Source organism: Bombus terrestris, chromosome 7, assembly GCF_910591885.1.
Source record: "Bombus terrestris chromosome 7, iyBomTerr1.2, whole genome shotgun sequence".
Classification (NCBI taxonomy): Eukaryota; Metazoa; Arthropoda; class Insecta; order Hymenoptera; family Apidae; genus Bombus; species Bombus terrestris.
This window is the reverse complement of record NC_063275.1, coordinates 24,816,507-24,837,917: the sequence shown is the minus strand read 5'-3', so window position 1 is coordinate 24,837,917 and position 21,411 is coordinate 24,816,507. Positions and strand designations below refer to the sequence as shown.

The following is a 21,411-nucleotide window of genomic DNA, read 5'->3' as shown; positions in this document are numbered from 1 at the left end:
TTGCTATTAATTAACAACTTGAATAATGTATTTTTACATACTATATAAATATCGAATTTTCTTAATAACATAGAGTTTGAATTCTTGTATTTGATGCATTTAGTTCGAAGTTATAATTATTTTAAGTTAGTCGTCACTCTTCGGGGCATTGTCAATTTCATTTACATCTTTTACTATTTTTTCACTACATTTTCAGTAATCATAAATGATTGTACTTTTATGATAATTTAGGATTAATAGAATGATGTCTTAATAGAATTTTAAGTGTCTAAAGGAATAGAAATTTCGCATTTTATGACCATTCTTCTTTTTAGGAATTGCCTTTTGATAACTAGGTAAATAAAATCTCCAATATAATAATCAGTTAGCGAAGCGCTAATATATACGTATTTACATCATTCAATTTACATCAAAAGTGTTCTTTACAAGTATATACACCACAGTCTTTTACCTACCCTGTCTAAACTATTCGAGAGGATGCTCGCGAATCGTCTCCTCCCACTCCTAAAAGAATTGAAAACACCCCCAGACCACCAATTCGGCTTCCGAAAACAACACTCAACAGTAGAGCAAATCCACCGCATAACCCACATGATCAGCCAAACCCTTGAAAAGAAAAAATACTGTTCAGCGGTATTCTTAAACATCCAACAGGCATTCGACAAAGTATGGCATGAAGGGCTACTCTACAAGATCAAAAAGATCCTACCCCATCCATACTACTCCATCTTAAAATCCTACCTAACCAACAGACAATTCATAGTTAAATGCCTAGGCGCCTCTTCCGCAACATTCCCAATAGAATCCGGCATACCCCAAGGTAGCGTCCTCGGACCCCTACTGTTCTCCATCTACACTGCCGACTTACCTATATCAAATGAGGTAACAATAGCAACATTTGCCGACGACACAGCACTATTAGCTACCCACGCAGACCCGGCAATTGCCTCATCCACTCTCCAGCGAAGTCTCGACACCATGGAAAAGTGGTTCCAAAAATGGGGCTTCAAAATAAACGAAAAAAAATCCTCTCATGTAACCTTCACGCTCCGAAAACAAACCTGTCCCCAGGTCACCATTAACAACACAATAATCCCAAGCAAGGACTCCGTAAGATACCTGGGCATGACCCTGGACAGGAGGCTAACCTGGAAAAAACATATCTCGGAAAAAACAAAGCAACTAAAGGAAAAACTAAGAAAATTCTATTGGCTCACGGGCCGACGCTCCAAACTAAACATACAGAACAAAATAACCCTCTACAAGGCCGTAATAAAACCTGTCTGGACCTACGGAATCCAACTATGGGGAACAGCAAGTAACTCCAACATTGAAATACTCCAACGCTTCCAATCGAAAACGCTAAGATCCCTATTAAATGCACCCTGGTATGTTACCAACGAAACAATCCACCGTGACCTCAAGATACCTACAGTCAAAGACGAAATACACAAGTCCAGAAGCAGATATAACACAAGAGTCAACAACCACCACAACCCACTAGTCACCCAACTACTGGACACGACGGACCAGATCCGCAGACTAAAAAGAAAATATCCTCTAGATTAAATCCTTAGTTTCTACTAGAACCAACAATATAAAACTATTATAATCCATGTCATTGTATCACGCCAAACTAAGTTACTGAAAATTCTCAACGAGAATTGATTGTAAATATTCTAAAAAAAAAAAAAAAAAAAAGTATATACACCAGTAGAGAATGTGTTCTTTGTGTGCTGACTGACAGATTTTCAGCAGATGTTTGTTACAACTGCACAATATATTATAGCGGGCAGCTGTACTCCAGCGAGATCCACTTGAAGCCGACTTTTCTGTGATTGGTTGGTAACGTAGTGGTGGGGAGAACCTAAACGACGCTTGCTATATAACTGCGGACCTCTGTTGCTAAACGACAGTTCTGGAATATCTCTTAGAGATAGCTGTTCCTCGTATTTAAGAAAAGTTTTCATCATGACTGGCCGTGGAAAGGGAGGAAAGGGATTGGGAAAAGGAGGAGCGAAGAGACACAGGAAGGTTCTTCGTGATAATATCCAAGGTATCACGAAACCTGCCATTCGTCGTCTAGCAAGACGTGGTGGCGTAAAACGAATCTCGGGTTTGATCTATGAAGAAACCCGAGGTGTACTGAAGGTATTCCTTGAGAACGTAATTCGTGACGCTGTCACATATACTGAACATGCAAAAAGGAAAACTGTAACCGCAATGGACGTGGTTTACGCCCTGAAGCGTCAAGGAAGAACGCTCTACGGATTCGGTGGTTAAATTTCTACGGATTCCACCTACTCAGCTTTATACAAAACGGCTCTTATAAGAGCCACAAAATATGTGCGGATGAATGACTCTCGGAAACTATCATTGCTACTATTTAATGATGAGTAGGATGAGATTTTTAATTGTTACTTTCGTTTGCATCAAATGTTTGTTGAACGTTTCAATATTTATTGAAATTATTTAATATTGTTTAAGATCGTAAAATGTACTTCAATTTGGCTTTATAGTTTTGTATTTGTATAATCGTAGTGTTAGTAGTAGTTGTAGTAGTAATATTTCTAACGTTAAATATGTGTAATACATGTACATGTATAGTTCAATGCAGAATCAAAATAAAACGCAAAATCATATAATGTTTTCAATTTATAATATTTCTAAGTGCCAATAATAAATATTTAGAAAAGGATATATTTAATATATGCAGAAAAATATATTTGAAATATATTTGAAAAAATTTGCAAATACAAACGAGGTAATTTTTATAGAGCTTATCTGATAAATCTTATTAAGTACGAATGTATTTGTGATATTGAGATGCGCTATGAAAGAATATTACATAAATTAGCGTGGTATAGGTAAGTATTTTGATTATAGTCTAATGTAAGTGTTTTGTTATGTGTATTCACAATAATCTTTTGACACTGTTTCAGTAATCAAGCTTTTTCTCAATTTAACCTATTAAGCATTGTAAAATTTACACGTAGAAAGATGTCAACAGATCCAAAAGCTTTGGAAAAATCTAAATTTGTATTAAAAGATATGTATTTTGCTGGTGTTAATGCAGTTTCACCTAAAACTCTTATGCTAAATAAAGTCAAATTTAAAGATGGAATATTATACGTTGGAGACCAAAGTTTTGAACTTAAAGAAAATGTTTATTTAGTTGGTTTTGGCAAAGCTGTCATGGGTATGGCAGTAGTTCTTGAACATATGCTTGGCAGTTATTTGAAGAGAGGTGTAGTTAGTGTTCCCTCTGCATCGACAGACTCGATGTGGAAATCTGAAGACAAATCATATTTTCCTTTAATAGGAAGTGGCGTAGTAAAATATTACGAAGGTTCTGAACATAATCAGCCAGATGATAGATCTCTAGAAACAACACATGAAATTATAGACTTAGTCGAATCTCTTACAGAAAATGATACTTTAATTGTATTGATATCCGGTGGTGGTTCTGCATTGCTTTATATGCCAAGGCCAGTAATTGAATGTGAAGATAAATTATATGTTTGTAAAATGCTTCAAGCAGCTGGAGCTGATATAAAAGAGCTTAATATAGTGAGAAGTAAATTATCTATGGTGAAAGGTGGTGGTTTAGCTCGAATGGCCTATCCAGCTACAATTATCAGTTTAATATTATCTGATATTGTAGATGATCCTATAGAGTTAATTGCTAGTGGTCCAACGGTATACAATAGTAAAAATCCAAAAGAGGTAATAGCTATATTGAAAAAATATAATTTATTTGAACGTGTAGATGGTGATGTGAAAAAACTTTTAACATCTAAAGAAAAATTTAAAGATAAGAAATTGCTAACTCGAAAGAAAAAACAATTCAAGCATGTAACTAATATTATTTTGGGAAATAATACAGTGGCGATTGAAGCAGCTTCTTTACAAGCATATCATCACAAGTTAACTCCAATAATATTAAGGCCTGATGTTGTAGGTAATGTACATGATGTCAGTTTAGCATATGTTCATATAACAAGTTTGATATGTCTTGCATTGGATAAAGCTTTAGAAAAAGAAGAGTTTTTTGAAAAAGTAAAAGATATTCCCGTACTTTCTTTATCAGCTGCTAAAGTGGATGAAATTTATAACTTAATTGATAATGTGAGTGAAGAAGGAATAGTATTGATTGGAGGTGGTGAACCAACGGTAGTAGTTAAAGGAAAAGGGAAAGGTGGTAGAAATCAAGAATTAGCGCTACATTTCTCATTAGACTGGTTGGCAAAAATTAAAGGTTACCCTCGATTTTCGGAATATGAAATAATAATGTTGAGCGCAGGAACAGATGGACAAGATGGTCCAACTGATGCAGCAGGTGCATTTGGCTATCCTGCTATTGGTCCACTGATACATGATGTATATGCAAGAGTAAAGTCTATAGCATCAAAAGTAATAATTAAAGAGGAGGAAAAGAAAGAAGCTCTTAGAAAAAAACTGGAAGAGCAAGAACAACTTAACATACAGCAGCAACGTAAAGATCTATGCAAAACGCAACAATTAAGTGGATTTATAACAAATAAAAAGAAAGAAATAATAAAAACAATGGAAAAAGAAGTTAAGCCTAATAAAGAAATAGATGAAAATGATGAGGATAATGTAGTTCCATTTATACTTCGAACAATGGAAGTAGAACGTATGTTACCTGAAAATACTTTAAATGAGAACGATTCATACAATTTATATTCTCGATTTAAGAGAGGTACAGACTTATTTAAAACTGGTTTTACTGGTACGAATGTTATGGACTTACACTTCATCTACATAAAAAAACGCAAATGCGACTGTAAAATAGATTTTGGAAAAGAATTTTTCCAAAATACTTTAGATGTACATGACTTACATATTGATACCTCAACTATAGAAAGATATAAAAATTTGTATAAACGAGAACCTTTTCACTGGGATAAATTTTTGTCTAGACCATCGGCTGTGGCCGACGAAAAGATTGACCAACTTAATATAAAAATTATTGATGCTAATTTGACTGATCCATGTTGTCGCAAAGACAGAAAATTCCCGCTTAAAAATCTTTTAGAAGATAAAGATTTACCACTGTAACATATTTTGTAAAACAGGGAAATTTTCTACGCTATATTAAAAATCTTATAAATTTAAACGAAAAGTTTTATTTTTTGAAGATATTTGTATACATTAGAACTTAAACACGAATAAATAATATATGCATGCAAATTATCATTAGAACTTTTTAAAGTACAAATAGTAATACTTATCACGCTGATTTTAATGCGATATACACAATAGATTTATCCGTCTAACTTCTTTCGTTAAATAGAATTAATCACCACATGTAACATATGTATATATATATGAATGTATATACAATTCACTTTTAATCGTTATTAACGCAATTAAAAATTTGATTAGTGAGATTCATTAACATTTGTTTACACTAAACAATGAGATTAAAATAACTTATATTTAGATAATAATATTTAGATAATTTATAATAAATTTTTATCTAACACACACACGCGTACGCTCGCACATATGTACGCATGCACGCACATGCTCGCACATACAATGCTCATTCTACATACATAATAGCAAGTGATTTGTACTACACAATTACCTTGTATTATTGTTGCATATAACATACACGATATTTAGTACAAAAATTCGTATTGTGCGCTAAAGATCCCAACTAAACAAATGATGTTTAACTAGCATATCACGCACGCCATCTTTTAGAGGTTGTGATTGTTCTTTTTTTGGTGGTAATTCCCAATCAGGATTTAAATTAAATGCAAATTGACTTAATATTCTTAATTCACATTTAATTTGTACCCAGCCAGGACTATTGATAAAACTCCACGGTTGGTACCTGTAAAATTAATAATACGTAAATTGTTGCAATAAAAAATATAATAGAATTATAATAAACTATTATTATTTTGTTCAATATATATCTAGTACCATTTTTGTACAACTCCTACACACGAACATAAAACTTCAAGCCATAAATGTAACACTTGTTCATTTAATCCGAGACAAATAAGAGATCTTAATTTTACATCCATTTGAGCATGTGCATTATCGTGGGTTAAATTTACTGACTGAACGCATCGGTATAATAACTGAAATAAAATTGGTTAGGGTTAGATTATAAATTTTGATCAAATAATCTATTGTAAAGATATAAATAGTACTACCTCTTCAGGCGTGAGAACTTTACCATCTTCATCCAGTCTATATGTCTTGCATAATACTAATCTACTGTAAACTGAATTAAAGTCTTTTTCCACTTCTCTATTTGAAGCTTCTTCGATAAAAAGCCATGGATGACATGGACCACCTAAGAATGATGGTCTACGCATTCCATGTTCTAATACTGCCTTAATAGCGGGGCACAAAGTTCCCCTCACTAAATCAGTAACAGCTTCGCTAACTGCATCATCTCCAGCACACGTATATTGTTTACTCCTTTCATCTAATAATTCTACAAATTTTGCAGGAAACCATCCTCTTAATCCATTAAGTTCTCCCACCCAACAATGTTCATCTTTTTGACTTATAATTGTAATTATATCATTTTTTCGAAAACCTAATTCATCATCATCATGTCTTTCAAAATCTGTATAATGTGATCATAGAAATTGAAAGAGAAATGATCTTATTGTATATTAATATTACGTATAATTAGGAATATGTTCATAACTTAAATATATGTTAATAACATACCTAATAACGCCTTAGCTCTCCTTTTTCTAGTGCGGGAAACATTAACATAATTATCATGATCTTTTGCATGACTCTCCATACTATAATCTGCTATAAGCACAATATTGTTTAATTTAGGGTCGACATTTATAAAATGTCTAGCAACTTGCAAAACAGCTTCTCTTAAATCAACCAATATTTCTAAAATATTTAGAACCTGTGATTTTCAATTTCTTTAAAACGTCACGTTTATTTTATTCATGGTATCAATATACCTGTTTGTCGAATATTTTTTGACTTTGCATCATCTTCAGTATCATAACTTCCAAACAAGAACGTTTGAAACATTGATTTATTTTTTTTCATTTGACGCCTTCAAGAAAATACAGACCATTATAACAGTTAGAAATAGGATGTTTATATCAGAAATTTAATTATAAATATATATTTAATTAAAAACTTAATGAAAACATTTCGAACGATATAATTTTAAATTTATTATACCTATTGAGATGTTGTTTTGGTAAATTTGGTACAGCATCAGGATTACCCACTAAGCCACCTTGATCTGCCATTAAATAGGCCAGGTGTCTACGTCTGTGAGTTTCAACCAAAACGTCTGTTAATGATCCACTTACTTCTAAAGACGTCTAAGAAAAGATGATAACTTTCGGTTATAGAAATTGACTCATTACCTGTATAACAAATTTTAATAAGGATTGGAAAATGAGAACTTACTTTAAATAATAAATCAACATCGTCAATATCTCCGGGTATATCCGAAAGAGCATTAAATATTTGTGCAGAGTTTTCTAATTCCTTTAATTCATGTTCTAAAAAGATATTTAATATTTTACACTTGTGAATATATTTACTATAAATATTATATACCTTTAATTTTTAACATTCCAAGTGTAACTTGAAACAAAACTATAGATCCATCAAAAAGAAACATATCCCATATACGGAGCAATATTTTCTTATGTACAACAGATGCAAATAAAGTCAGGAACCAATGTAAAGATATTAAACTTAATTCTATATCATGTTGAACTAAGACATGGTCAATATCAGGGAGATAATTAGTTACTAATGTACGAAGTACTCTTTGATCAGCTTGAATACCTGTGAAATATTTTTAAAATTAAGATTCATTATGTTTTTACATAATTTATTACATGTTAGTAGTATATTACCTAATAACGTCGAAGAATAGTAAGATGCTGGCAATAAATCTTCCACTATTGTAGCCATCATCCAAAAAGCATCTTCTTCTTCTAATAATAATAAAAGAGAAGCTGCTATTGTTCCTGTACCTTGGCAATATCTTTGCAAAATAAATAGATTATACAATAAATAAATAAGGATATTACAATGTTATTTAATATTACGTACAATATTATTCCATAAAAGTATCATTACCCAATATCAGGATATAACCAAGCAAGAGCACGCATAACACGTCTTAAACGTGGTATTCCTGTGCTATGAAGGTGGCTAAAACATGCATTAGCAGGCATAATGCGTAAAAGATCTTTTTCAATCTGTTTATTAGTTACCAATGCGTCATTACTCGATGCTTTTACTATATCTTTATACATTATCTCGGAAGAACATTTTTTCTGAAGTGCTCCTGTAACATTAAATAAAGTAATTTATTTTGTATCTGTATATTATAAAATGTTAAGGATGGGGGCAGTTGTTGCGATGAAAAATTTGGACAGGAATGGGTGAAATCTCGTTACTCTTGTATTGTTTGGGACCTCAAGACATAATTAGGAACCAGGCCAGATAATTGGACTCAATCAATTCAAGAACCTGATGTTCCTTACCTGACATTCTCATCCAAATTTGAGGTCTCAGAGAATGAGGTATACCACGATGAACCATATCTCGCAATTTATCTGTACGTGGCAATCTTCTATCCATATTTTGCCAAGAAAATTCAGCTACTTCTTTATTATGACTGAATTCTAACAGAGCAACCCATTGTAGTCTAAATATAGAAATATTTAAAGTTAGCTTTATTAATTTTATTAATTTGATAACTATTATTCATTTGATTTCTTCATACCTATGTTGGGGATCTTCAACAAATGGGATACCTAACAACTTTTTTGAACTTTGTTCTGGGCCATCTTCTTCTTCTACACGAAATCCGAATTCATCAAACCTATCATAAATTATATTTGTATACATAAGAAAATTAATTAAATTATCATGTGCTATAATAGTATTTTATACTAAAAAATTTGTTATAAACACCTATATTCAGGTTGCGAATTGGGATCATCAGGCTGATTTAATTTAGCTAAAATATCTTGGGGCCACATGGATGGCGTTAAGGCAGAAAATGGACCTCCTGGTGCAGGAGATAAAATTTCGCCACATAATCCTGAAACTTCTACTTCAAATTCATCTTCAGAAGCAGCAGTTTCCAATTTTTTCTAAAGAATAAAGATATTGTGTAATTTCAAATGCACAATATGCTAACAGATGTGTAACCCAGTACATGGTAATTTATGGTAAACTAAATATTACTTTACAAAAGCTCTCTATTTTCACAAATACCAAACTTTTAATGCTCCTTTATTTATAAATAAAATAATCGAATGAAAAATTCATTAAAATCACATAGATAAAAATACTAACGTTATGGTCATCCTTTCCAACATAACCTTCATGATCACGAACATTAAATAACGATTTAGCAATATCCATTTTGTAGAACTTTTAAATATTTATTTATTGTTTTTTATATATTTGTTTATTTATTAGTTTACATTATTTTATTTTAATGATATTATTATATTCCTCGTATTTAAAAAATATTAATCTATACACGACGTTCACGGTATTGACACTATTATTCAGCTATTATATTTATGCCGCCATCTAACGAACCTACTGATAATTAAACCGATAACACACCAATATAAATATTTAAATCTACGCAATGACTTACAGATAGTAAATTTATCGTCTGTTACGTTTAAAACAATTTTTGTGAAAAACTTATATAATAATTGCTAAACGGTTGATTTACAATTATTATCTTATTATACATTCTCAGTAATTCTTTAAAAAAATTATACGTTATATATACATAATGTATTATTATCCAATGGATATTAAAAAGTATGTTCCAAATTGATAAAGAAAAGGTAACACGTATTAAAAAATATCTATTCGTATTGTATAACAATTTAACATTACGAAGCAAAAAATTGATTACGTATCAAGTGTTTACTACAATATATATAGCTATGAATCAGAATGAAAATAAATGTAGTTCATTTCAACACATCACGTATTGTTTATTGTAATATTCTACATAGTATATTTATCAAGTTACGTTATAATTTTCTTATTATGTAAGAACGATTCCTACTAAGAAGACAAATTAATTATACGTAACTAATTGAAGTTGCACATAAATATGTGTAAGAATTAACATTATATTGTTTTAAACGCGATGCCATAATTCCGGTATACAGGAGCTTGCATTTAACGTGTATCAGCAGGTGTGCTATAGTATATGGAAGAAGCGGGAAAAGTATCTCGACCAGAATCTAGGGTTTTTCGTTAGCATTCACGGTATCGAGCTGCGAATTGGACTTTACCGCCGACATTATACATAGAAAATGAATCCGATTGGGCAGCGTGGCACGAAGGCCACATCCGGCAGCAGCACTGCAGTATTGGTCGATCCCGCTTCAGTAACACCGAAGTTGGTCGAATTTCCTATATATTATTGATAAATAGCTCGCGTTACTCGTGTGACTTTTACCATAAAATCAACGTCGGTGTCCGTAATTAAGGAAGGAAACTCTCGGATCACCGGAAACGTCGTATATACTAATAACCAAGAAGAGACGCAGAAACGGTTAGGGAGTAAGCGCGTTAATTCTAACAAGAGAATCATCGTAAGGGATTATCGTGCATTGGGTGTGACGGACATTTATATATCCGAACGCGAGTTGCATGAAAGTCGTGCCGTGTTGCGTGAAGTGTTGAAGGAACGCTCGATTATTCGTGGATCTCGATGGGTGTATGTGCGATTATGTCGAGCGCCACCGAACCGAGGTGAGCGTTATAGAAGGGGAAACTGGCCAAAAGAAGCTGCCTTCGAATCTGTTTTTTGCTCCGCCATTGTACGCTACGAGAGTACCGCGAAGGAAGCCGCTTGCCTCATTTTCCCCGTGTTTTTATCTTCAATTACATTTTAACGTACCGAACGTTAGCTCGACCGTGTAAACGCGCCTACGTCCGCGTTTAACGCACCGTCTCGTGGTTACGCTATTCACGAGGCGAAGCACGTTAGTGTCTTCTATCTTTCTCTGTTTCGTGTTTTCTATCTCGCTCTAACTTTTTCCCTTGCTCTCTCTCTCTCTCTCTGACACACACACACACACACGCACGCACACACATACGTGCGCGCGCGCAAGCACGCACGCACATACACGTACATTTCTCATTTTCTTTCTCACTCTCTTTCCCTTTCCCTCTGGTGTATATAATACCTCTCGATGCCTTCGACATCTCTGCGGAAGTCGTATGTGTAAAGGTTTTTCGCGTACGTGGACATTGGTGAATACGCGAAGTGATTCGTATAATAGCTGTGTCTTTTGCCGGGGATACAAATCTTGCGCGTCATTATGCAATAGACGACGTGCAACTGACGAGAAAGAACTGCCTCCTCTGTTGAGGACGAGGACGGCGGTGGTGTTGTGCGGCATGTTTTTATCTTTGTTTTCCAATTCCGTGCCACGACGAGGAAACGCTGCCGCTACTGCCGCCACCGCCGCCGCCACCGCTGCTGCTGCTGCTGTTGCTGCTGCTGCTGCTGCTGCTGCTACTACCGCTGCTACTACTACTACTACTACTACTACTACTACTACTACTACTACTACTACTACTACTGCTGTTGTTTTCTATATTTCGCGACGAGTAATCACGTGGGAATGCGTCAAACGATGCAAGCATATCTGTTATTAATCTTCACGACATGTATACTTGGTAGTGATATCTAGTGTAATTATGTGCAACACTCCGTATCATAGTGCTGACCGGAAATTTCTACCTTCGATTAAGCTTCCTTCCTACCTCCTTAATCACTTTTATTCAACGTTCTATCCTTCGTTATTTCGTCAAACAACACAGTGTTCGGGACTTTCTTTCACAAACGCGTAGCAGCGTTTTGTTTCATCGCATTCCAATTTCTTAATAACGCGTTGATATCGTTATTCGCCGGCAGCCGCTTACCGTCTCAGCTTACTCTACGTTCGAAGTTCACCGCTCGAATACTGTGATTCGACATATATTGGAACATATATCTTCGTGGGAAGAACGATCTTGCTTTTCTGACGTTCCTCTTCGCTTACTCCGCGTGTTTGGATGTTGCCACACCGAGGAGTATCGGTTTGAAGAATCTTCGATTTTCAACGGGCTTCCTATTCTGCGAGCGAAGAGTACAAGGTAAGCGGAATTTTTATGTTTTACTTGCTTCTTTATTAAATTAAGTATCGGTGGCCTTTCTCTCTTGCTTTCGATATTTCGAAATAAAAATTGTTTCACGTGATGCTGATCACTAGTACATATACTAATTAATTATGCATTAAAATTGCTTCTATTTTTAGATATTCGTGATACTAACTACTAATGACTTGTTTATTTATGCATTTTTTATTTGATATTTTTTATTGAACGTTTGGCAAATGACAGCCAGCTTGTACCTTATAAACATATGAATACTGAAAAGGAAATTAAATAGTGTAATTTGCGATTTATATAATAACGTAGTATTTTGTTAGATACAAATACATCTGTTATGGATACTATTAATTTATTCAATATGTGCTATTTACATTTAAGTAAATTTAGTCTTAATTCTTTAGTCTTAATATACTTCCTTAGATGTATTATAATGAGTATCTTAATCTTAATAACGGAAAGCCAAAGTAATTGTTACATATATATATAATCTTAATCTAAATAATAATATATATAATCTTATAAATATTTATTTTTGTATATTTATTTGCAGATTAAGGTTATGAGTTGGTCCAAAACACGCAAATGAAACACAGAAATGAAGAAATTAAACAGGATGGAGAATACTGTTGAAACAACATAATATTAAATGTGGAATGAATAAAGAAAGAGTACGAGGTTCAAAAGGGAAATAAAACAGAAGAAAGAAATTATTCCAAAGCATAACAATAGTTAATACAAGTGCAGGACAATAAATCAGTAATGGATGAATGGGAGTGAGAACAGCACATGTGAAGTGTAGGTGTGGGTGCGTACGCACGTGGGAGCCTCTGGATGTCGAGGCCGCAGCACTGGCAGTGTCAGTGGCAGTGATGGCCCCTGCTCTGACGGAAGGTGGTCCTCAAAAGCCTGAAAATTTGCTCCCTTCCCTTCCAGCTGGTGGATTTCTTTCCCCAGAGCAGGCTACACAGTTGTGCCAGAATCGTGAAATTCTGGCGAAATTTGTTGTTTCTGCAAACGTCCAACCATCAAAGATTGATGAACAGTGCTTACATGGTATATCCAAAGACCTCATTCGTGATGTCATCAACTCGAAATATGCCAATGATCTTGATAGTTTGTCTACGTTTACGCACGGATCTGACTTGATTACAAAGAAGGCATTAATAAAACAGGACTGTGAACAACTGGACATTACGGGCAGTCCAGGAAAAAAGGTGACTGATACTATAATGAACGACCCATCTATGGGTGATCAAGCGGACAATATGGGATTTTTGAAATCAAGCGCAGATTTGCCTTTGGTAGGCTCAGAAACAGTAGGAGATAATAAAAGTCTGGATGTGGATCAAATAATGGCCTTTGGTACAGATATAACTGCGGATAATGAACAATGTAACATGAGCAATGTTGGTGATATTGGACAGAATGTTGAGGAGATTTTACAAGTTATTAAATCTATTGAAGGTGTGGAAAATGCAGAAAATATATCTACAGGTAGTAATGAACCAGCGCAAAGCACTGTGGATGGAGTTGAAATGTTTTCTATGCCTGAAGAAGGATTTCCTTCCTTTGAAAGAGATTTACTTGATGTTGATGTTATGAGTATTTGCAATATTGCTGATGCAGTGGACCAACAAAAAGTCAACACCTTAAAGTTACAGCAAGATATTGTTGCCCAAAAACAACACGAGAGTGAAAGAAAATGTGCATTTTTATTAAGAAGACTGAGGAAGCTTCAAGCAAGAATAATAGGCAGGCATGTTGCTGAAGAAAACACTGGAGTTCTTGAGCTTGCTCATCATGGAGTGAAAAAATATCTTTTTCAAGAATTGGTTAATATCAGTTCTAAGTCTAATGTTAAAAACTTTCCTGAGATTAGTAGTAGTTTGAGTTCATTTTTGCAAAAAGTTGAGAAAATGTGTGTTGCCCAGAGCAATAGTGTGAATCGTCAGCGATTGTGTTGCCGTTATTTTGGTGATGGATCGCGTGACAATTTGGGTAGTACTTCTGGTAATAATAGTAACCGTCAGTCAGTGTTTGGTACACCTCAAGTTAAAGTTAGAGGGGAAGAAGTAGAAAGTGTGGCAGGACCTTTAGCCTCGCAATTACATATTGTGGAATCTAATCTTGACTCTGATTGTACTGCATCAAGTAGTGGTGGAGAAAGTTGTGATGAAATGCAGTCATTTAACAATCCACATCAACAAAGAATATCTATGTAAGTTTTAATTTCCTTTATCAAAAAAAATCCATGTTTAGATGTGGGACCATTCTATTTTCTCTATAGTTTTAATAGAATGGAATTTGTGAATTTAAAATAATTTTGTACATTTTATTTCCTAGAGAGTAATTTTGTAATGCAAAATTTAGTACCGTTATCTTAGTATTCCTTTAAATTTCTTTGTTTTTAACACGTATTTGAGTTTATAAAAAACTGAAAACCGAACAATATTTTGGGCCGGTTTAGATAAATTTTGTTTGACTATTATGTTGCTTAGTATGGCAAGTTTATGTACATTACTACTAAAAATAATTATTAAATGTAGTAGAAATAAATAGATAATAAACATAAACAAAACAATAGGTATATGTTGTTTCAATATTTGTAGTAATATTTCAAATATTTTCAATACATACAATTGTACTGAATGTAAATTAATTGATAAAATATTAAAAAAAAAATATCGATTGTTACTTAGTCGGTTAGTATTTATTTACTAATTTATTTCTTATGTTTTTATACAATACTTGTAGATCAAAACGGGCAGCATGGAGGTATGCTCAAGATCGTGCAGGTGTAGCAGCAAGATGGACGTGGCTGCAGGCACAAATATCGGATTTGGAATATAGGATTAGACAGCATAATGAATTGCAACGGCATATTAGAGCTAACAAGGGTTTAGTGATACTTGATAATGCAGAAACAGTGAATGGCTATAGTGGTGTTTTACCAGGTTCTACAGGACGTTATAATTCACCAGAAGGTGAATTACCTGCTAGTAGGACTCGGCCCTTTGTCTGGAGTTTTTACAGGAAGAGGAAATTATTACAACTAGATAAGTTACACGAAGTCTCAAAGCGTGCTGCAAAAGCATCAACTGTAAGATGCAACTGCGATCGTGTATTACCACCATGTGCTTTATGCACTGGAAGATTAGATCCAATGCAACCGCAAGAACCAATTGAACAAATGTCTGTACAAGAAAGGGTTGCACTTGTGGATCCTAGTTTTCATCCTGTTTTGTCATTTCCTGATGGTAAAACATTATTTTTGTATATGTACATACCTTGATAAGAAGATGTAATTTGTTATGATGTGTAGCATAAGGTTTTTGAGAATCTACATTAATCTGTGAAACCTTTGGTTATGCAGAAATCACGCAGGGAACTCATCTTGATGCTATCATGAAAACAGTGGAATGGCAACAAAAAATGTTAAGGGGAAATTTACGGATCACACGTTTAAAAGATAAAGATACCAATGAAAGGAGAAATAAGAAACTTCCAGGGCACAGAGCAAAATATGCAGCTCGGTTAAAAAAATCATCGTCAAGTATTCTTACCGCAAGTGTGTAACATGTTGCATCATGTAATCGTGTAGTAAAAAATTCTTTTCTAGTCTTTTTAATCTTTGTTTGTTGATATTCTTTATGTAGGAATTAAGAAGAAAATGCTAAAAGGAAAAAGAAACAGGCTTGGTCATGATAGAAGCGTTCATGGTTTAAGTAGGAAGAGGGTACAGAAACTGACAACTGAAGATGATGATGATATTAGTGCACTTTCCAGCTCTAGTAAGCATTCATCTCCAGTGCCTTCTCCTTTACATCACACTATTGCGTCTACTACAGAGAAGAACATAGTTAAAGAAAAGAATTCTCATGGGTCAGTATTATTAATTACATTTATTAAAAAAGATATACATTAAACATATAATTAAAATTGTTAAAATTTTTTTGCTTCAGACGATTGAGGCAAAATTCGTACGATATTGATAATATAGTTATACCATATAGTGTAGCTGCTTCAACTAGGCTTGAAAAGTTACAATACAAAGAAATATTAACACCGAAGTAAGTAACATTTTATACTGAATACATTTTTGTATCTCAAGTGGGTAGTTATTAGTATTACACTATGTTTCTTTTTTTCTCCAAGGTGGAGGTTATGCGAAGAGCCTTCAAAGTTGGATATTAAAAATGGTGTTATGCATAGGCCTAGTCAAGACAGTGATGTAAGTACATCTAATTACAGGAGTATAAAATTTTAAATAATTTTACACCAGCGAGATTAAATGTATCTGTATATTATCTTTAGTTCGAAGATATGTCAGACGAAACTATAGCTTTAAGACATGAACGAAGCGAACGAGAAGAAAACAAACGTTTTATGACGTATATGAATATGCCACATCAGTCTCGTATTCGACATAATCGTAGGACAGATAGTCGAGCAGATAGTGGTGCGAATACACCAGGTAATTGTATATTATAATTTACTTAACACGTTGACGCCGGCGCGACCCATCAACGGGTCGCACGTGCCTGTTCCGTGAGGCGGCGTGCCCCATCGGCGGGTCACACGTGTCCGTCCCGAGGGGTGGCAATGGGTGACGCATGTATTTCACAAAATAGGTAGTGACCCAGCGCCGCCCCACGGAGAAAATCATGAATATCGGCGCTGGCATCAACATGTTAATTTAAATATCGAAATTAAAATATTGAAATTACCTACAATTAATCTTCTCGTGTTCAGATAATTTATAAATTATTTCTCAATCGTTAGATCCTATGTCTCCACACGCAAGTGATTTTGGTGGAGACATGATGTCACCAATTACGTCACCTCCTGCAACTCCACAAGTTCAAGAATCAGAACATCAACATAACTCTGATAACTTGCATCGATCATCTGCTTTGCAAAATGCTTTACGGCGTCGTACTGCACCTATGTTAAGAGTAGGGAAAGACGACACCGGTACTTCGGTAAATGAAGATGAAAATGAGGTATTATTTTTTGATCCGATTAAAGTACATTTTTAAATACAAAACAGAATATTTAAAAAGAATTGTATACTGTTTTTCGCTAGATTTTGCCGTATGAACCAAGGATATTTCCATTATCCGAAGAAGTATATGACAAAATGCTGGAAGTGATGCCAGATGGGCATTGGCAAGCTTCTTCAGCATCTCTTTGTTCCCGTGATGAAGAAAAAGCGGACGATGTACGTACACTGTGTTTGTATTAAATATTTGAGTGTTAATTACCAGAACTTTTTATTATGAAAGAAATATCTGAATGCTCGTACTGATTATTAATATAAACTTTGAGCCAACTTTCATGGCTCCTCGAGGCTATCCCTGGTAAGCAGTGTCATTTGATGCTTCCTATTTTAAATACAATTGATTTTATTTTTATCGCATATTTCAGATTTTAGTAATATTTAAGAGAGACTGCATTGCGTTTACATGAGTTTTATAAGCATTAGAATATTTTGACGAATTAGCCTGCTGATTGTTTTTTTCAGCTCTTACAAGCTTGTACATTTAAATATAGTTTTTGTAATATATGCAGAATAACCGTTGGAAAAAATAGTTTTTCATAACTATTTAGGTAGACGTTAATATTTCGTTTCTAGGATGGGGAAATGGATTCTCCAGAATCAGATTCGACAGAATCAGCTTGTTGTGACGTAGAGGGTGAGGATCCCAATGATCCTGAATGGACAGTAGCTGACGATAGGGATACTGAAAAGGAACGAATACGTCCAACGGCTAAAAGATAGGATAAAGTCTTTAATACATACAGTATGTCTACGTCGTCGTTACTATATGCAGAAGCTACCTGTCAATTGTTATATATACCTGTCGGTCATGTAACATGCACCTTAAGTTAATGGTATTATGAATCTGTAAAGTGTATTATAAATATAAATTTTATAACTTCATTCTGCTTAAATTAATGGGAAACCTTAATAATTGCTTTTTAAGTATTGCTATTTCGGCCAAAGCATTAGAATTGTACGGGACTACCATCTTTTTATTTAGAATAAGGATATTGTTATATTTTTCTTTCATTGTTATAACCGATAATATAGGATATGATCCTTCAACAGTTAGAATCTCATATGACCAGAAATAGACGATTTTATATTAAAAAAAAAAAGACAAAAATAAAAAAGTGTATTTATATTATAATCAAATTCTTACGTTAAATAAAAGTGCCAAGTAAAATGTTCTGTAGCATTATCTTTCGATGTTGTATATTTTTTCTAGTTACGACGAAGCGATGTTCATTGTACAATAATTGCATCCATTCGACAAAAATTCAACTACTACGAACACACATAATAATGTATTGTATATATGTCTATATTGTGTACATCGTTATATTTCTATATTTGACTTCTCTTATGTTGTTTATCATTTCTTCAAGTGATTTCATAATTTTTGCATCTCATATAACAGTCAAAAGCAGTTTACCTATTAAATTTTAAAAGGACATGTATATGATCATTTACATTTAATTTATGTATTTTACGTGATTTTGTGTTATCTACAGGTAAGAAAATGGAACTACAGAAGGTTGATATATTTATTAAATTTTAGTTTTTATAAAGAAATGAAGTACTAAAAGTAAACGACGTATAATATTTTGTTATTAAGAAACAACTGTACCCTGTATTTTGACTGTTATGTTCATATTTATAATTTATATAAAGCATGAATTCATGTTTAAGTTACATGTTCAAAATCTTACGTCACTGTGATTTCATAATCTTTTAATAATCTGTGATATTATATGTAATTTCTCTCTTATTACATATTTTATATTTAGTCAAACGTACTATCTATATTTAAAAGTCATGCGCTTAGATTTTGTACATCACATTTTGAATGAAAATAAACAGGTAATAATAGAACATGTTTTTCTTTTACTATTTATGTGTTGATTAATATCACAAATTATATCAAAATGTTAAATGAAATTTAATTTATCACATCATGAATATAAAATAAACAGGATTAAAATAAATGTGTGTTTCTGCACAATCTTGTTATTTTTTAATAATATTTAAATTTTATTTGAAAAATCTTACATATATGTTCATATAAAATTTATACTGAATCATAATTAAAATATACACAGTTAATATTCTTAATATCCTCACAGTTGAAAGACTAAGATTCATTTAAATATTACTAAAGGAAATATATTGGGTATCTAAATTCTCTAAATTTACTATTACAGCAGTCTGACTCGTATCAAAACGTGGAACAGATATTAGCCTAACAATTTGATTTTCATCACCTAAAAATTAAATTATTAATCGCTTTTTATTTTAGTATAAATCGTAGCTTTTATTCTGCTACAATATTTTACAACGAGGCACAAACCTTTCCACAATTTCGTTTCAAATTTGTCTGTATTTCCCACAAAATATATATCTGGACATGTTTCCATAATAAACAAATCTTTCTTGTAGTATGGGCAAGCTAATAGTGTGTCTGGAGCAGTTGGACATATATGTCTCCATAATAAGGTTTTTTCTAGCCATTCAAGAGCTGAAATACCAGTTTCACCTGCTACTTTAATGATGTCCTGAATTGATTGACCACTAGTACCAGTTATTATTCGTCCTTCAATTTTACTAATCCATGGATTTGTGGTACTTTTAAAGCTTTCAAGTCTATGTTATTGAAATAGAATAAATTTGTGTATACATAATAAAATGTGGTAATTACTTGTTTATACAATTCAATATATACAAACCTAGATGATTTAGGTAGTAAACAAGGATGAAATGGTCTTTGAGGCAACATAGAATTAGTGGGATCATGTTCTCCTGGCATTAAAGTAATAGAACAACATGTTGCTAAATTACTTAAGAATGTATCTACAGATTTTATTGCTTCTCCAAGTCCTTTAGCTATGTCTGTTGCAGCCTGTGATGTATCATTACTTTTTATGGTATTACCTAATAAAGGCAATAAGGTATTATACAATTATAGTACTATATATAATTTTTATAATAGCGAATGTGATTTACCTGCTATAATGAGTCGAACAATAGAAGCATTATCCTTTTGTATCGTTACATTACCAGCCATTCCACACAACCATTCCATAAAAAGGGACATTCCTAAACTGTCACAATTATTAGATAAATTTAATCCAGATACTATCACCAGCTTCTTTTGTGATATGCATTCTTTTAAAGATTCTTTTGGTGCACATCCAGGAAAACACCAATCCTTTACCTAAATAGAATTACCACTATTATATTAAACATAAGGAAAATGTAACAACAATTATACTTCTCTAGAATTAAAATTACGGTAAATGCGCCATCACTATTTTCATTGCCTAATACAGCACAAACAACTCCGGTAACAATTTGCTTTAAATCAACTTGCTCGCCTACTAATTTAATTCGCAACATTTCATCTTCTAGAAATGGTTGATCTTTCTCTGAGCAATAATTTGGTTTAGAACAGGAAACATTAAACTGATGTTCTTCACTAAGTTCCCTTAAAATTGATGGTTTCCATTGTTGGTGTTTATACAACGTGCCAATTATTATGCACTGTTGGTTTTCTAAATTTTCTAAATCGGCCAATTTGACAATCGGAACATTTCCTGTGCGAGAAAGAAAACTATGCGCATTATATTATCCATAAGAAGATCCATTTTATATATATTTCTATTATATGATCATAACCTTGTAATATAAGAAAAATTAATAAACATACCCCATTTAGCTTTAACACGCGGAGTTAGAACATCCCTTAATTCGGCAAGTCTAGCAGAGTATATGTGCGCATATTGTTTAGAATAGTCATTTTTCATGTTTACAAACTTTTTCGAAAGATCTTTATAATCAGCTTGCTCCCTTTCAAATACTTCTGGCTTCTCTTTTCCCGCCTTCACAAATAAATCATTACATTTTTTTTTAGTTTTATGAACCATTTTTGACTCAGATATATGCGGAATTTAATGAAATAATTTACGTTCAGCTATCAGCTCGGTTATACCGGCTTTACCGCCAAATTTGTCTGAAACGCTAACCTCACTAGCGCCACCATGAAGCCAGTTGTACGGAAAGTTTAAAATACAACAGATATCTTTTAGCTTCACTATAACTTTGTCGTATTGTAGAAAATTTGCCAAAAATATTTTACGTTCCTATCAATTACAAGAGTCGTTTTATTGATT

The 21,411-nt window shown here is 33.3% G+C and overlaps 5 protein-coding genes across 8 annotated transcripts; 3 read left to right on the top strand and 2 right to left on the bottom strand.

Moving 5' to 3' along the window:
• Positions 1-1,854: 1,854 nt before the first annotated feature.
• Positions 1,855-2,343, top strand: LOC105665959 (histone H4). The gene has a single exon (XM_012310746.3). The coding sequence runs from the start codon at positions 1,972-1,974 to the stop codon at positions 2,281-2,283; it is 312 nt and encodes a 103-aa protein (XP_012166136.1). The 5' UTR covers positions 1,855-1,971; the 3' UTR covers positions 2,284-2,343.
• A 144-nt stretch (positions 2,344-2,487) lies between these two features.
• Positions 2,488-5,217, top strand: LOC100645084 (glycerate kinase). The gene is made up of 2 exons (XM_003396925.4): positions 2,488-2,867; positions 2,943-5,217. The coding sequence occupies exons 1-2, from the start codon at positions 2,827-2,829 to the stop codon at positions 5,080-5,082; spliced, it is 2,181 nt and encodes a 726-aa protein (XP_003396973.1). The 5' UTR covers positions 2,488-2,826; the 3' UTR covers positions 5,083-5,217.
• LOC100644967 (small G protein signaling modulator 3 homolog) lies at positions 5,131-9,601 on the bottom strand. The gene is made up of 14 exons (XM_012310744.3): positions 9,355-9,601; positions 8,968-9,149; positions 8,777-8,875; positions 8,535-8,698; positions 8,125-8,335; positions 7,899-8,029; positions 7,594-7,827; positions 7,441-7,535; positions 7,207-7,352; positions 6,978-7,075; positions 6,724-6,903; positions 6,195-6,616; positions 5,959-6,119; positions 5,131-5,866 (listed from the first exon to the last, which is right to left on the bottom strand). The coding sequence occupies exons 1-14, from the start codon at positions 9,421-9,423 to the stop codon at positions 5,674-5,676; spliced, it is 2,385 nt and encodes a 794-aa protein (XP_012166134.1). The 5' UTR covers positions 9,424-9,601; the 3' UTR covers positions 5,131-5,673.
• A 777-nt stretch (positions 9,602-10,378) lies between these two features.
• Positions 10,379-18,142, top strand: LOC100644607 (KAT8 regulatory NSL complex subunit 1). Of its 4 annotated transcripts, XM_048407175.1 has the most exons (12): positions 10,379-10,788; positions 11,960-12,180; positions 12,749-14,416; positions 14,953-15,455; positions 15,572-15,766; positions 15,855-16,080; positions 16,161-16,268; positions 16,354-16,429; positions 16,513-16,672; positions 16,981-17,201; positions 17,285-17,419; positions 17,834-18,142. In XM_048407175.1, exons 3-12 carry the CDS (start codon positions 12,966-12,968, stop codon positions 17,978-17,980), a joined length of 3,222 nt encoding a protein of 1,073 aa, XP_048263132.1. In that variant the 5' UTR covers positions 10,379-10,788; positions 11,960-12,180; positions 12,749-12,965; the 3' UTR covers positions 17,981-18,142. The 4 variants fall into 4 exon arrangements, 3 of the variants coding, with proteins under 3 accessions (XP_048263132.1, XP_003396969.1, XP_048263133.1); XR_007224586.1 differs by having other exon boundaries at positions 10,379-12,180; positions 17,285-17,558; positions 17,834-17,936; XM_003396921.4 differs by having other exon boundaries at positions 10,379-12,180.
• A 1,139-nt stretch (positions 18,143-19,281) lies between these two features.
• On the bottom strand, positions 19,282-21,375 carry LOC100644725 (DNA polymerase delta subunit 2). Its single transcript, XM_003396922.4, has 6 exons — positions 20,949-21,375; positions 20,534-20,835; positions 20,246-20,456; positions 19,969-20,173; positions 19,593-19,885; positions 19,282-19,506 (listed from the first exon to the last, which is right to left on the bottom strand). The coding sequence occupies exons 1-6, from the start codon at positions 21,163-21,165 to the stop codon at positions 19,388-19,390; spliced, it is 1,347 nt and encodes a 448-aa protein (XP_003396970.2). The 5' UTR covers positions 21,166-21,375; the 3' UTR covers positions 19,282-19,387.
• Positions 21,376-21,411: the final 36 nt, after the last annotated feature.